Raw genomic sequence first — 16119 nt, forward strand, 5'->3', positions numbered from 1 at the left:
GGCTTTTGTGCGGCTGAGTTTGTGCTGAAGCCTAGGCCCTTCCTAGGGCTTGCCGCACGGCCTTGTGGGGCTTGTAGTTTGCAGCGTGCCTACCTCCTGGCGTGCTTCCCCGGCCTCTGCCAGGTTCGGGACGCCATGGCTGCGCCGCCGGCCTCCGTGGGCGCTGTCCCTTCGCCCTTACAATCCACTGTGGCCCCAGACGTGCCTGGCCGCCCAGCTGAGCAGAATGAGACCGCGTGCGAGGACCGGTAGGCGCGGGCCTGAATTAAGGCAGGGGCCGCGCTCGTCTCTTGGGAGGGGTCGGAGCACAGCCTGCGTCCCTTCCTACTGTCCCGGCGACTTCGCGGCAGCTCCGCAGATGGGCAGTTTGGCCTGCACAGCCGCGTGGATTCCGGCGTCTTGGGGCCTCCTGAGCCATGTGTCGGCCGCCCCCTGCCAGGGAGCAGGAGGTGGCCGGCGGCCTGGAGGGCCCCAGCGGACGGAAGGCGGAACCGGCCCAAGTCCTAGCTTTTAGGAGGCGCGGAGAATGGAAACCTGTCTGACCTGCGTGGCCAGAGTTTCTGTCTCTAGTGGGTACACACTTGGCTCTGGGCTCCCAGCTGGGCGGTAGGCGTGCTTGATCTTCTGAGTTCATCGAATTTGAGCTCAAAGTCCCACCTGGGGCCAGGGGGTACTTATGAATGTAGGATGGCGTGGTGCCCTTCACCTGTCCGAGAGTTTGGGGGCCCTTGAGACTTTCGAGAGTGGGTAGTGGGAGAAAAGGGTCCTTGTCTTCCCTCGGCCTGATCATCACGAGAAGCAACTCCAGGCCACGGCCGCCAGGGGTCGGTAGCCGCGCTTGGAACTGCTTGTGGCACCTTTCCCTGTCTGAATGCGCCAGTTGAAGTCCAAATATCTTCCGGCTTTGCAGGCCTACAGGGAAACCATGAGCCGGGACTGCTGGCAGTGGATGAGGTGAAACCCGGCTAGTTCACCCACTCCAGGCATCCTGACTGGGAACTTGAAAGGCTTGTTTGGGTTTAACAAGTCTGAGTTTGTGATGCTTTCTAGTTCAGAAGCAAAGAGGTCATGGTCACATACATTCAAAGGTTCCTGAGGAAACACTTTGAGAAGATACTGCCTTGGTGCCTCAGGCACTAACAGCAATAGGGGAGAAAGTCGCTGGTAGACTTCATGTCCACTGTTCTTTCTACGGCTTTTCTCAGCACCAGTCCCCATATCTAGCTGCCTATTTGGTTTTTTTGTTGGAGTCTGTTTACCAGCTGCTTTTGTGTCAATATGCAAAATGGAAATTGGGTTGTGATTGTAGAGAGTGGAGAGAAACTAATAGAGCCCTGGGGTACTGGCTGGCAAGTGGGCCCATGGAAGCCTCTAATCCCCCAGTGCTGTGCATCTTGTGAAAGTGGCCTTGATGGGTATCTCTGAACCACCACCTGCCTCTTCTAGGTCTTTCATAGAAGCATAGAGTTGTGGCTTGACTATAGATCTAGCCATAGCAGAGGGACCTTGAGACCTTTCTTAGTCCTTTGGTGATCCAAGTGATGAGCCTCCCTCTTCTTCAGTCCCTGCTGTAGACATTTGATTCTGGCTTGTCTGACATGGGGGATGCAAATTAAAGGGCAGCTCTGATTTCCATGATGTTATATGAGGTTCCTTATTAGTGAGTCACCTGCTTAGGTCCTTGGTAACCTCTATTTCTTTGATAGCATTAAAGGTCTGCAGCAACTCTCTAGTGAGTAATGGCATTTGAGCCACAAGTTGACAGAGCTGTCACTAGTGGATAGCCTGTGGGAAATGAAGATTGAGCAGCAGCTTCCAGCACCACCTACCTCAAGACAGCACTGAGGCCTAAAATGGAGGCATGAAAGGAGGAATTGGAAGTTAGGGAGTATAGTAGCCTGGTAGCCTGGTGTGTCCTAGGTAAAGATGAAGTTCAGGGGTTAGGGTCTGATGTTTTGGGGGCCAAGTCTAGTGAATCAATAGGTGGGACAGGTCTGTCTGTTAGCAGTAACACACCCAGAAGTAAGCCTTCCCTTTCTGGGACCAGTACAGTGTTAGCTTCCCACAGACCTCTACCCACTGATCCTGACTTGCTGGGGTACCCAAGGAACATGTCAGGATCCTCTGTTGTATTCAGCCAGCCAAACTAGTGAACTGATTCCCTAGGACCCCTTAGCTCTGCATCCCTGCCCAGAATAATCCTAGGGCAATTGCTTCCCAGAGCAATCCTAGGGCATATCCAGCCAGCCACCTGAGAGTAGAGTCAGAGGGACGGGTAAACTCTGTACACACATACATGCACATGCAAACATAGACAGGCTCTTCCTGTTCCTGGTGTCTGGTGGGGATGTAGACATACCCATGAGTTACCTAGGTAGGTTGTGAGAAGAGCTGCTGCCAGAGCAGCGACGAGAGTGGCTCCTTTTCAGGTGTGTGACTTCCACTTGAAAACTTCCTTCTTCCCTGAACCTGCCAGACTGTCTTAGTGCTGGAGGCTAGCCAGGTAGGATGAGGTTGCAGTGAGGCCAACTCACCTCTGGAAGACAATCCAAGGCCAGCAAAACCTCTCTGATTAGATCTTAAGTCAGTAAAGGGATTTCAGCTGAGGCTGGGACTAAATCTTTTCTTTCTCTCCATGTTGCGGGTAGGGAGGTGGCTGTGTCCCCTGCTGGCTGATGAGGCCTGGGTGGCCTTCGGATTTGCTGGAGCCTCTGTGAGGTGGGGGTGGGACAGTTATTCTTGGATGTGCTAGGGTAGAGTTTCAGATTTGTTTATCCTTGTAGGAGGCACCTTGGGGCCAGGGGAGGGGCACCCAGCTCAGCACTGACATTCAGATCACCTGGCCTGGAGGGGCCTCAGATTTCCTTGTCTTGCTGTGTTTGCATTGGAGGCACAACTGTGTTTCTTCCAGAAAAATTGGAGAAAGGTACTAGTGGCCCTCAGCAAGCCCAGGCCAGGGTACATATCAGTTAATACTGAAGTACACTTCACACCAACTGGCCTGGGGATTGTGCAGGCCAGAGTCGTACTATTAATATCTGGCGCATGAGCCCTGCCTGGGTGATCCTCTTATGTGTGTGGCCTTAGCCTCTGAGACCAGTATCGAGTGTGTTCCCTTAGTGTGACAGGGCTCCTAGGGCCTCCCTAGCTGCTGTGTCCCACCCCTGTATATAGCAAACTACGTCTGCCAGCTAGGAGTCAACCCCACCTAGCACTTCTGCTGTGCTGCCCATAGGAGTGATTCCATGCATAGAGGACCAGTTCAGGTGGCCAAAACTCCAAAGCCGTCGTTGGGGACAACCGTAGTTCTAAGAGATAGTAATACTCTAACTGCTAGAACCTAGACCACACACACCCGGGACATCTCCACTGTCCAGGGACATCCACCTCTGAGCCCTCTGTGCCTACCTGCATTCTTGGCCATGAGCAGCCCCCCAGCTTACCCTGGCATCAGGATCTCAGGGTGCTGGACCCTTGGAGCAGAAAGCAGGTGAGTTGATGCAGAGTCGCCGCTGGTGAGAACCCCACTTCCCAATGATACTGACCACTTCTGACTTGTGCGTGATACGTGTCCATGGATATCTGAAAACAAACAAGCTGGCAGGTGCTCCTGGGAGCTGAATAGTGCTTGGCGCTGCAGATGTGGCTGGCTAGAAGCTGTGAGTTAGGATAGTGTCTTGCATTTGCTGTGGCTCTTAATTCTGTTTGAACAGATGAACGTGTGTCACTGTGGCCAGAAGCCCCTTCATCTGTCTGAGGATGAGATGAAGTATTTTGTGCAACTTTTTCATCAAGGAGTACTTTTTTTCTTTTTGTGAAAAGAGGGTGATGCCTTATCTCTGGCTCTAGGAGACAGCTGTTAACTTTGGGTAGAGCAGGGGTCTACTAACTTTGGGGAGAGCAGAGGTCTATCAACTTTGGGGAGAGCAGGGGGACTGGACTTGGTACAGACACAGCCTGATAGCCCAGTCCAGGGTAAGGCAGATTTCTGTCCTGATCTGCTTGCAACTGGGCACTTTTCTCAGCAGCAGTACAAGCCTTGGAAGAGATCTTCACCAAGATGGACAAGAGTCACTGATAGGGAACTGAGATTCCCCCAGGGAAGCTGGTACTGTGAGAATCAGGGCGACCAGGAAAACAGCCCCAGCCTGTTGCGTCCTTTGTCCAGTTTCTGTCTGAGTGTGTCAAGGCTTTGTGTGTACTTGTGTTTACCATTGGTGGCCAGGGCACAGCTTACAGGTAGTGCTGGGAGCTTTATCAGGTTGTTCTTTCCTCTTACAAGTCAGATGTTTTGTACCTGAATAGCTTCCTCCCAAAACCCTCCCTGGGGAAGGTAGAGGAGGCCCAGTGGGGTGACAGATGACCTGAATTTGTTTTTTGTTTACTGTGGCCTCCTAGAGCTACCCTGTGTATTGAGGGACCAAGACAAGACCCAGTCTGTAACCCTAGAGAGTCTCTGCTTCTCCCACTAATAGGGGCCCCTTCGAGCTTGCCTGCCAGAAAGGAAAGGGCAGCCCAGTGGATAAGCTTCACAGATCCATTTGTTTACTACGGATGGATTTCTATACCCAGGTGAACAACCACCTACTGTCTGTCCAGGGATCTGGGGACCTCATTGTTTGTGTTTACAGTTGTTGTTTCCCTTTTGACTGAGCCATTCAGGCAGGCTCGAGTTGGGATGCCTGTGATATGCCTTCAGGCAGCCTATCATTTCTTGCCCCGTGTCCCCCACATGCTTACTGTCTCTAAGACCCGTGACTGGCAGACTCAAGTCTCAGTACTCTGCTTGCTTATGCCTAGCTCCATGCTCTCAGATCCTACGCTTGTCTCCAGAGCAGATATGGTAAGGCTGAACTTAACAGGCTGGCTAATTATTCCCTGTGCTCACTCTCTGAGTTCTGGTAAGGATGGTTGATGTAGAAACAAGCTGGCTTATTGTCTTTGTCCCCAAGGATAAGTTCACTGTGTTTTCTTGGTTGGAAACAGATGGGTTCTTTTCATGATGCTCACTTGTACACCTATGTTGTCCTATACCCTTCAGTGCCACCACTATGACCCGTATGTTAGGTTGTTTTTTTTTTTTTTCCCACTGCCTTCCCCACTCATGTACACACAGCCACAATCTTTTTGGTTCTAGGAAGGATTATCCAGCTGATAATATCATTGCTCCCAAACTGGGCCATCCCAGAGGCAGAAAGTTTGTCTTGAGCCACATCCCGGGACATCAGGCCTGGAAACCACCATATTGAAAGCTGTGAGGCATCTGCAACAATAGTAGGACACAGAGCTTTCCAGACAAACCCAGTCTCCATTCTGATAATAGAGCTTGTTGTGAAACATCCAAGTGTGACAGAAGTTCCTGTCACAAACTGTGGTCCCGGGGAAGTCCTGATTATTACACTGGTATATTTGCTTTCAGTTTTTCAGTGTCTCACAGACACTGCCATGAATGTGCATTTGGGTGAGCATCTTTTGGGGTACACAGGAAATCAGGCCCTAGACTTGTGCTAAGCTAGGTCCCTAAGTGAGCATCCTTCATCTGGCTTTTATGTAAACTGAACCATATTTCATTATAGTGTACTTTTGTCACCCAGGAGTGCTCTGGGGATACTTGTTCCCATCTGGGCCTGCCAGTCTGCCTCATTCACCTCAGGCTTACCTGGTATTCCACGCAGTGTTCTTGTGTGTGTGTTACTCTAGACTATACCAGCCACTGTAGGAGACACCCCACATGAAGCTAGCCTGGCATGTCCATCTGCCATTTCTATAGGTAGCCCTCCTACCCACCAGACACTCTGACCTGAGAGCTTCTTGAGTAGTTTGAAAACTGAGACTGGGATCATGTGACCTATCCAAGCTTCCTTTCAGTCAGGGGCCAGAAAGTACCTCTGTTAAGCATATGTCTCATTCTGTTAGCACTTTTGCATCCGGCTGTGCCTTAGACAAACAGCAGGTGGTAGGGAGGTGATGCAGCATACTGGAACTCTGTAGAAGCTGCTCACTCTCAGATGTGAAGGCCATGGCCAGAAATGGCACCCCTTTAGGATGCAGACCAACTGCAGTATCAGCAGGGTTCTGACTGCCCACCTCGGATAAGCGATGGGCTGTAGGTGTGCACAGGCACAGATCTGATCTGGGTTAAACCTCCCTCTTGTACCCCTGTTAGTCTTGGGTCATGATGTCAAACCACCACCGCATGCACATGTACGTGTGTGTACATACACACATCAGCCAAGACAGCGCTTACAGCCTGCTGGAAGTGTCTATCTTGAGAACACAGAAGGAGTCATGCTGAGAAGAAGTGAGTTCTTGATGGGTCTTCTAGCCTCCCTTCTTGCTTTCTAGCTTACATTTCTTGACAGGGTGCCAGGCAGGGAGTCCCCCAGAACACACATATTGCCATGTGGCCAGCATACGGCACTGCCACCTCCTTCAGGGCAGCAGTGGCTGGACTACAGAAAGAGTGTGCTATGTTGGGGAGAGGGCTTTAGCCCTTAGTGGGACCTTCTTTATCCTTGAATATCTATTCTCTGGGAATAAGGCCCTGCCCACCACAGTCCATATAGGGGCAGGACTGTGACTTTGAGATGTGCATATCCTCCTATGTCCTCTTGCTACTAATTGCTGTCCCTTGTCCTTGCTGTGTGAACAGTCTATCTTGTGCCCCGATTAACCCATGGACCAGTTACAGGCAGGTTCTTGGCCATACCCTCCCCAGTTGGGAGCCCATACTGTGCCAGTCTCACTTTGGCATGACCAGGGAGGTTGAGAACCATTGACTGATGCTGAGCATGTTCCTCTTTGCAGCAGCAATACAGGGTCCTTGGACAGACTTCTCCCACCAGTGGGTACTGGGCGCTCACCCCGGAAGCGCACCACCAGCCAGTGCAAGTCAGAGCCACCCCTGCTTCGCACAAGCAAACGCACCATCTACACAGCCGGACGGCCACCATGGTACAATGAACATGGCACACAGTCCAAGGAGGCTTTTGCCATTGGTAAGAACAGCCTGGGAAGGCACCTTGGGGATCAGTCTACACAGCCATCCCAGCTGCAACTAATTGCAAGGTATCCTTTCACTCCACAGGCTTGGGAGGCGGCAGTGCATCTGGGAAGACCACTGTGGCCAGGATGATCATTGAGGCGCTAGATGTGCCCTGGGTGGTCCTGCTGTCCATGGACTCCTTCTATAAGGTGAGAGCCTGCTCGTCTACCTCAGAGCACCTCCTCTCTGTGACCTCTGTCCCTACAAATGTAGGCCTGTGGTCACTGGGCTTCATCATGACTCCCCCTCCCCCACCCCAGGTTCTGACACAGCAGCAGCAGGAACAGGCTGCCTGCAACAATTTCAACTTTGACCACCCTGATGCCTTCGACTTTGATCTCATCATTTCCACCCTCAAGAAACTAAAGCAGGGCAGGAGTGTCCAAGTACCCATCTACGATTTCACCACTCACAGCCGGAAAAAGGACTGGGTAGGCACACAGTGTTGGGGGTATGGAAGAGGCTGCAGGAGCTGGACATTAAACCTCCCTGGGTTCCTTTGCAGAAAACACTGTATGGTGCAAATGTCATCATCTTTGAGGGTATCATGGCCTTTGCTGACAAGACACTGCTAGAGGTGAGAGCTTGCTGGGAGCACCCACTCTACAGGCATCCCTTGAACACAATTCCTTTAGTGATGCCCTGCCTCGTCCCGTCCCCACAGCCTCCATGCTCTTTGTGCTATCTGAGCAGATTGCTCCCTACCAAGTGCTTCTAGGTGAAGCCCGCCTGGTGTAGTCTAGACGTTCACAGCTGTTCTTTACCATTAGCTGCGTGACTGCTGCTGTGGGGTGTGGCTTCTTCTCTACCTACTGGGAGACATCTATTTCCTCTGTTCTTGATATTCTTCCTTGCTACGGAACAAACAAGGACTAAATGCTAGTGAGCTTGAGGGGCTTTGCTGCAAGGTCTCTAGGATATATCTATCTGAATGTGACTCTGGCCCAGGCCAAGAGGACTCTGAGCATCTCTACAAGTCATCCCAATCCCCCGATGGCTCCTTCAGGGACTGGAAGAGGCTATACCCAGAGCTCACAAAGACTCACTCCTCCAATGTTCATGGGAAGCATAATGAGTGAAGTCATATGTGTATCACCCCGCCAAGTATCATTCCTGCCTGACTTGTCAGTTGTCTCCATTCTGTGCCCCTGACAAGTAGTACCCCTTACCCACACATGCACCCATCACACACGTCCTGTGAATGCACCCCACTTGCACTAGTGATTAGGTCAATGGGTGTCTGTAGGGGGCTGGCCCCAATCATCATAGACCATGAGCTGACCATGTTGCCACTCTGGCTCGATGGATCCTGGCTTTTATTTGATGGTGCCACTGGTGCCTGCTTCAGCACTGTGTATTGGCTTGTTGTCTCCATCCAGCTCCTGGACATGAAGATCTTTGTAGACACAGACTCTGACATCCGACTGGTACGACGACTACGCAGGGATATTAGTGAGCGAGGCCGGGACATTGAGGGTGTCATTAAGCAGTACAACAAGTTTGTCAAGCCTGCTTTTGATCAGTATATCCAGCCCACCATGCGCCTGGCAGATATTGTGGTGCCCAGAGGTAAGCCTGCTGGCCCTTGTCTTCCTGCCAGTGGGACAGAAGGGCCGCCAAGCTTCTTCTTAGTTATCCTCTCTCTCTCCCCATCCAGGGAGCGGGAACACAGTAGCCATTGACTTGATAGTGCAGCATGTTCACAGCCAGCTGGAAGAGGTTAGTCAACCAGATAGCACCCAAAGTCCCTGTCATCCCCCACCCCCCACAGAAGCTTGCTTACTCCACCCCCACACATTCTCTGTCCCCTGTAGGTACTGGCTCTCAAGTGTCCTGAGCCTGCACCCTGAGCTTATTTATCTGGTCCAGCCCTCTGTGATAGGCAAGGTGATTTGGCCATGTACAGAAGGCTGCACTTTTATCCCTCCTAGCCCTGTAGGAGTAACAAGGGTGCTTCACGAGCTGCTGGCCTAGGATTGTGGCTTTTAGCACTGAGTCCCATGTCTTCTCTTTCTGAGTGGACCACTCTACGAGTGATGCTTTCACGCTATAGTCCATTAGGTAGTTTATGGCTGGGCGCCGTGGGGTCTGGTTGCTGGCCTGCCTAGGCACTACTACTATGACCCAAGCAAAAGGTCCCAGGCAGCTGATCCCCATTATAGAAGCTCGCATCCTCTTGTAGTTTGCAGGTCCTGAGCCATTTCCACATGGGGCTGTGGAGTGTCCATCACTGGGGGTTGGGGGTAGCCTGATTGCTTTCCCTGGTCACTGATTCATCACCCATTCCCTTGTGTCTCCCCGTGTTGCTGCCACAGCGTGAACTCAGCGTCAGGTAAGACTCCACAGCGGTCTGCACAGATGGAGGCATTTCCAACATCTACATAGAGCTCCGGGTCACCCATCACCCAGCCAAGCAGGCAGGCAGTCCCTACCAGCACAAGGGTAGAGTGGCACAGCCTTGCTGCTGCCTGCCTTGCTGGCACATAAGAACACTAAGGTACAGAGAAATTAAAGAACTTTCCCGGGGTTATGTGCTGACTGGGCCGGTAGGTTGTTCATGGAGGCTCCATCCCCATATAGCCTACCTTGGGCTCCAGCCGCGGGAAGTACAGCTATTTTCCTGGGCCAGCACTATCGCACATGATTCAACACAGGGACCATATTGATATTTTTCTGCAATCATACGGCCTGGGTCTGCATCTAGGTTGCTTGATAGCTGCTGTCTTATAAGCTAAACCATTCCGTGGGCCATAGGTTCAGTTGACTCTCCCTGAGGGGTAGGGAGTGAGGGCTTGGCTCTGTCTTCTCCACTGTACCTACCCAGGCCTGCCCTGTCCTCCCTTAATCTTCAAGCTACAGCTCTACTCAGGCAGAAGTAATGCTGGGCATTGCAGCAGGAAGCTGAGATGGACTGAGCTGTACCATTATCATTCTGCTGATCAAAGCCCAGGCAGGAACCATAGGCAGCACCAGGGACCTACTCTTCTCCCAGGCTTTCCTCAGAGTTGGGAGGATCCAGTTGAACTGCTGTGGGAACCCTCATGATCCCACTGGCTACCCCAGGAATTCTGAGCCAGTGTTGAAAATGCCTCCGGGGCCATCTTCACAGCCCTGCTTCCTGTCCTTGCATGAGTCTCCCCTTGGCCTCACCAAGACCAGGGTGCACAGACCTGTGCCAGGGCTTTTTTTTTTTTTGAGGCAGGGTTTCTCGTTTCTCTCTGTAACAGCCCTGGTTGTCTGGTTGTCCTGGAACTCTCTTTGTAGACTAGGCTGGCCTCAAACACCAGGGTTCTTTTAAAGCCTTGATTCTGAGAAAAGTTTCCAGACACAGCCAGCACCACTTTCCATTTTCTGGTCAGCCAAGGAGGTGGTGGTTAGTGGTCCCCTTGGTCTCCTACTCGAGGAAGTTCCTGGTGAGCAGGAGCAAGAGCGTCTGGGAGTGAGCGGTGCTCCACTGTCAGGTGCCCAGGCTGTTAGTGCCAAGACTGCTGCTAGCCTCCTGCCTGGAGTCTTTAGCCAACTGGTAGCCGCAGGCTCCCTTCTATAGGACTTGGCTGCTCTCCCCACTAAGTGTTTTTCTCTCTGTTCTTTTCCACTCTGTAAACCCGTTTCCTGCCTTGTTCCCTCCCTGAACACGCTCTTCACCTGGCGAGCAGAGGAAGCTGCGTTGGGATATGTGAGCAGAGCCAGCTCTGGTTGTGCCGCCCTGTGTGCTGCCCTGTACCCTGCACTGCCCTTGCACCTTGTGCTTCCGTGACCCCTCCCTCTTACCATCACTGTCCCTACCTTAACCCCTGCCCCCGTTCTGCCTCTCACAAGTCCTTGCTCCTTCCCTCTTCTGGCTTAGGTCTTTGGTGGGGCAGTCTTTGACACTGAGCCCTCCCTGCTTTGCGCTCCCTCCTGAGAGGGACTGCACACTAGCTTGGCCTGAATGGGGCTTGACCCTATAGTTTACATGTTGCTCCCAGGAGAAGTTGGGGACAAGCTGTCCATTTGGAGGCTGAAACCTGTTCCCACAGTAAGCTCCCTTCTTCCCCATGTCTGGCCTCACTACTCTATTTGAGCTTAGGAGGGGACTCCTCATGCCTCAGCCTCCCACCAACATCCTCCTCACTGAGGCTGTGTTCAGCATTCAGAATTGAGCATTCTCACTTTTCAGTGACATTGCAGGTGATAAGGCATCTTTCATGGGTTAGCCATAGTCAGCAGACAGGCATCCTGCACATGCCCCTGCCCCCACAGTGATGTTCAGATGTCCTCTGGGGCAGAAAGGCACTTTTGGGTAAGATATGTCAATCCATTTCTATCCTTAGGGCCGCGCTGGCCTCTGCTCATCAGTGCCATCCCCTTCCCCAGACACTGAGTGTCCTGAAGAGTACACCACAGGTACGAGGCATGCACACCATCATCAGGTAAGGGCCCCCCCTCTGAAGTGCTACCCACGACCCTGTTACACTGCATCCCCAGGTTCTGACCCATCTTCTTCTAAACTTGCTTGTTCCACCATCAGGGACAAGGAGACCAGCCGGGATGAATTTATCTTCTACTCCAAAAGATTGATGCGGCTGCTTATTGAACATGCACTGTCCTTCCTACCTTTCCAGGTGTGGGTTTGTGGGGGAGGGGGTGAAGGGTGTCCCACCCTTTCAGTGTGGGCTCATGACAGGCAGGCTAGGCTCTGGTTGATGACAGGTGCCCAACTCACTATACAGGACTGCACTGTACAGACCCCACAGGGGCAGGACTACGTGGGAAAGTGCTACGCTGGAAAGCAGGTATGCATGACCGGGAGTCAGATGGCAGTAGCCGCTGGGGCACGAGGCTGCGGGCTGGAGGCATCCAGCTTGGGGCCCACTCAGCCTCCCTTCCTCGCTAGATCACCGGAGTGTCCATTCTGCGCGCGGGAGAAACCATGGAGCCTGCGCTGCGTGCTGTGTGCAAGGACGTGCGCATCGGCACTATCCTCATCCAGACCAACCAGCTCACGGGGGAGCCTGAGGTGTCCAGCCAGGGAGGGCTGGGGTTCACCAAAATGACCAACCCAGGGGAAGGTCGGGGAGGCCAGAAGCCTGATTTGGGGTCCTTATGCTGACCTTTTTATCAACTGTAGCTCCATTACCTGAGACTTCCCAAGGATATTAGTGATGATCACGTGATCCTGATGGACTGCACAGTATCCACAGGTGCTGCAGCCATGATGGCTGTACGTGTACTCCTGGTAAGTAGACCTGGGTGGGCTGCAGGCAGGTCCCCTTGGCATTGGGGCTTATCCTCCCCCCACATTGCACAGGACCATGATGTGCCTGAGGACAAGATCTTCTTGCTATCCCTGCTCATGGCAGAGATGGGTGTGCATTCTGTGGCTTATGCATTCCCACGTGTGAGAATCATCACCACAGCTGTGGACAAGCGTGTCAATGACCTTTTCCGTATCATTCCAGGCATTGGTAAGGCTGTTGTGGCCCGGGGGGGGGGGGGGGGCGTGGCTGATGACCCAGGTGGACCAAGTCACATAATGCCTTTTCTTTTTGCAGGAAATTTTGGTGACCGTTACTTTGGGACAGATGCAGTTCCTGATGGCAGTGATGAGGAGGAGGCAGCCTCTATGGGTTAGTTCCCTGTCTGAGCTATTGTATTTCTATCCAATCTCCTGTCTCCTGATCTGGAATTGCAGAGACAACACATTAACTTATTTAAATTTAAAAATGTTACCAATACTATTCAGTTTACACATTTTGTAAAATAAATAAAGCTTTAGAAAATGGTAGTGTGGCAGAAGGTATTCTGGATGGGCTCAGCTGAGGCAGTCTTCCCAAGGTATACAAGAATGAGGTAAAGGGTCTGTCTTCTGTCCAGCAGGACAAGGCAGTCTCAGCTCTGCATTCTACTTTCCTTACAGTTGAAGCTTATCCATTCATTGCCTGATGGAGATAAGAGAAGTGGGGCCTCCAGATGAACCACACAGCCTGAGAACCACACAGCTCAGTGCTCACTTGACCTGGAGTGAGAGACAGGGATACCTAGGGCTCTGAGTATTATGGGAGGCAGCCTCTCTGACCACTTCCTTCTAACCACATTTGTACTACCAAAGGACCCGGCAGAAGCTGGTGTGTGGCAGCTGTGGCAAGGATTGAGCAGTGGAAGAAGACCCAGCCCCAAGAAGACCATAGCCTCAGGTTTTTAGAACCAAAGTCTCATGTCCAGCTCTGCCTTGATGCTACTGGGCTCTAGAGGTTAAGAAAGGCTTCTCTGTCAATTTCCAGGCATCTGCTCATGTTGATTCTGTCCCAGTGAGGTGACAAACATGCACGTGGACATCTATTGAATATGAGCTATGGGTCTCTGAGCTGTCAGGTAAACCAGGAACCTAAAACAGGCCCCCTCAAGCCCTATTCAAGCCTGATATGGGCCTTTTTTCTGCTTGTCATGGAAACACTGGTCATGAGATAGGGACAAGAAGTTGTTGGGTGGAGGCCAGCCCACAGTGATGGGGAGATAAGGTGAGCAATTTGTCCAAGGGGCAGCCAGGCACTAGAGAGAGACAGGACTGAGGTCAGGAGGACCTTCTCCCATCTCTCCAGGCTCTATCCAGTGGCTCACTAATTCCTGCTCTTTAATTTAGGAATATTATGAGAAGCTGGATAGGGACCAAGTTCTTCCCAGGAGGGATGGGATGGGCCCTATTGCTCCACCTCAACAGGCAAGAAGCCCCTAGGAAAGGTAGTTTCTTACCTCTTCCTGGAGGTCAATGGAACCCAGAGAAGAGCCTAGAGCAGGAGACCTAAATCTCAATGTCCTGACTAGACCTGTTCATCCATATGGGATGTGCTATTGGGAAATCTCAGACTTCAGTATCCATTTTGGGGATAGTCTGTGACCTGTTAAGACAAGGCTATAGGTTAGGAGAGTTCTTAGGCTTATTCTAATTAGGATCCTGAGGGTGTTAGAAGTGGGTCCTTTTTTAAACAGCTAAGGGAAATGCGCGTATTTTAGTCCTTGAGACCAGGGTACCCAAGCCCTAAGTCGTCATGGGAACAAGCTTAGCACAACTGCTTGTGCTTGGAGCTTCAGTCCTGAGTGAGGCAAGACCAAAGCTGAGCCTGAGTGAAATGCCCAAGGAGCACACTTAGGGCTTTGACCTGAAGCTCAGCCTTTGTATCTCTAGATGTCCCTCTAGGACCATTGCAGGCTAGGGTGATGTGTGAAGTGGGCCAAGGACTGTAAACACAGGGTCAAGCAGATGGATTCAGAGTGTGGCAGTGGACGTGGAGGCTGGATATGGACCCAGAGTGGCCCCTCACACTCACCGAGAAATCACTGTGATACTCAGATGGGCCAGTTTCCTTGGATGTTTCTAGGACTGTCCAATTTGAAAATGCTGTCTACATAGTCATTGTCAGGTTTGTCAGCCTGTGAGGTGCCACTCTTTCCCCAGCTTAGCAGTTTTAGGGTGACACATCCTTGCCTGGGTAGACCAGAAACGTGGAGTTCGGAGCAGTCCAAGTATGTTGAGATGGTGGGGGACCCGACACAGGTACAGAGTATCTCCGCTCAGCCACCTGGAGTCAAGAAGCAGTAGGCAAAGATGGCTGAAACTGGGCCACAGGGCATGTCATGTGTTGGCTGTTCCAGAAGTCCTACAACAAGAGCATTGTAGGTAGGATATCTACAGGACTGCACAGTTTAGCACACCAGAGGAGGAGAGGCAGCCAGAGAAAATTCTGCAGGCTGAGGGTTTGGTTTAGTTTTTATTTTTTGCAGGGGGTCAAGGAGACATGTCTCACTTTGTAGCATTGGATGGCCTGCGGTACAGACCACGCTGGCCTCAAACCTAGAGATCTGACTTCTGCCTCCCAAGTGCTGGGATTAGAAGTATGCATCACCATGCCTCCCTGCAGCTGTGAGGTGCTGAGGGTCTCCAAAGTCAAGTTCAGGGCTGGAGGTCAGGTGCTTTTTGTTTTTGTTTGTGCATTCTGTTTTTGGAGACAGGGTTTTTCTGTGTAGCTCTGGCTGTCCTGGAACTGGCCCAGTAGGTTAGATTTAAGGGAGCAGCCCTGGTTGAAGAGCAGTGATGTGTGGCTTTTGGTTTGAGTGTGCTTTGATTAGGAAAGGAAGAGGAATCTAGCATATGGGGAATGATCCTAGACTGGGCCCAGGGAAGGGCAGGGCTAGAAGCAACTTTAGCAGTGACATCTGGGGACAGTCGGGTGGACCTGCTGTGGCCCTTACATCAACCAGCTTCTAACTGGAGGCCAAGACCTGCTTAGAGCCTGGATCAGTTACATACATGCTTACATAGACATGCATGTCAGAGTTTAAACATGGCCAGAGCCAGAGAAATATGTTCCTCAACCTGCTGATCGGGGAAACTCCCAGAAAGCTAGGGACCAGGGATTTATGCTTACCAGTGCAGGCCACTGCTGCTGAGCTCTAAAGCCACCTGAGCTCGGGCCTGCAGAGCCACAGCATGCAGGCAGTTGGTAGCAGGAAAACCCAGTTGACCCACCTGAAGGCCACACACATTCTGTGGACCCAGCTATCGGCATCCTCCCAGGACTCACAGTGGTTCTTCTCTGCATCCATCTCTGTTGTGAATTCTCTGAAGGTGCTTGTCCTGTTAGTCTGTTGAGCAAGTCTAGGCAGCTAGAGGAATTGAACTAACCCCAAGTCCCTGGATTGAACATCTGAGTTGCACATCTGAGAGGGAACCCCAGCAGATGGAGCCCAGTTGTGCAGACCCTCCTTCCCAGTATAGTGATATGGGGTTGGGCACAGTACCTGGCAGTGATCTCCCCATCACCATCCTAAAAGTGCCTCATTCAGGTTTAGTGTTAACATACTTAAACTTTCTTTTTAAGATTTATTTCTAACGAATATTGTTTTGCCTGAACGCCAGAAGAGGGCACCAGATCTCATTATAGATGGTTATGAGCTACCATGTGGTTGCTGGGAATTGAACTCAGGACCTCTGGAAGAGTACTTTTAAAACCAACAGTTTTAAACTCTGAGCCACCTCTCCAACCCCATATTTAAACTCTTAAAATGCAGAAAACAATCAACATGGTTTCTACCTA

The 16119-nt window shown here is 51.7% G+C and overlaps 1 protein-coding gene across 2 annotated transcripts; it reads left to right on the plus strand.

The window, feature by feature from the left end:
- Positions 1-29: 29 nt before the first annotated feature.
- Positions 30-13200, plus strand: Uckl1 (uridine-cytidine kinase 1 like 1). 2 transcript variants are annotated; one of them, XM_055595960.1, is made up of 16 exons: positions 30-248; positions 6808-6998; positions 7088-7194; positions 7306-7476; positions 7551-7622; positions 8425-8614; positions 8703-8764; positions 9361-9377; positions 11359-11457; positions 11556-11649; positions 11758-11820; positions 11922-12044; positions 12156-12263; positions 12336-12492; positions 12580-12654; positions 12945-13200. In XM_055595960.1, the coding sequence occupies exons 1-16, from the start codon at positions 136-138 to the stop codon at positions 12968-12970; spliced, it is 1668 nt and encodes a 555-aa protein (XP_055451935.1). In that variant the 5' UTR covers positions 30-135; the 3' UTR covers positions 12971-13200. The 2 variants fall into 2 exon arrangements, with proteins under 2 accessions (XP_055451935.1, XP_055451936.1); XM_055595961.1 differs by lacking the exon at positions 12945-13200 and having other exon boundaries at positions 12580-12807.
- The last annotated feature ends 2919 nt before the right edge of the window (positions 13201-16119 follow it).

The sequence above is a fragment of the Psammomys obesus genome, unplaced genomic scaffold, assembly GCF_907164565.1.
Source record: "Psammomys obesus unplaced genomic scaffold, mPsaObe1.curated_primary_1811, whole genome shotgun sequence".
NCBI lineage: Eukaryota > Metazoa > Chordata > Mammalia > Rodentia > Muridae > Psammomys > Psammomys obesus.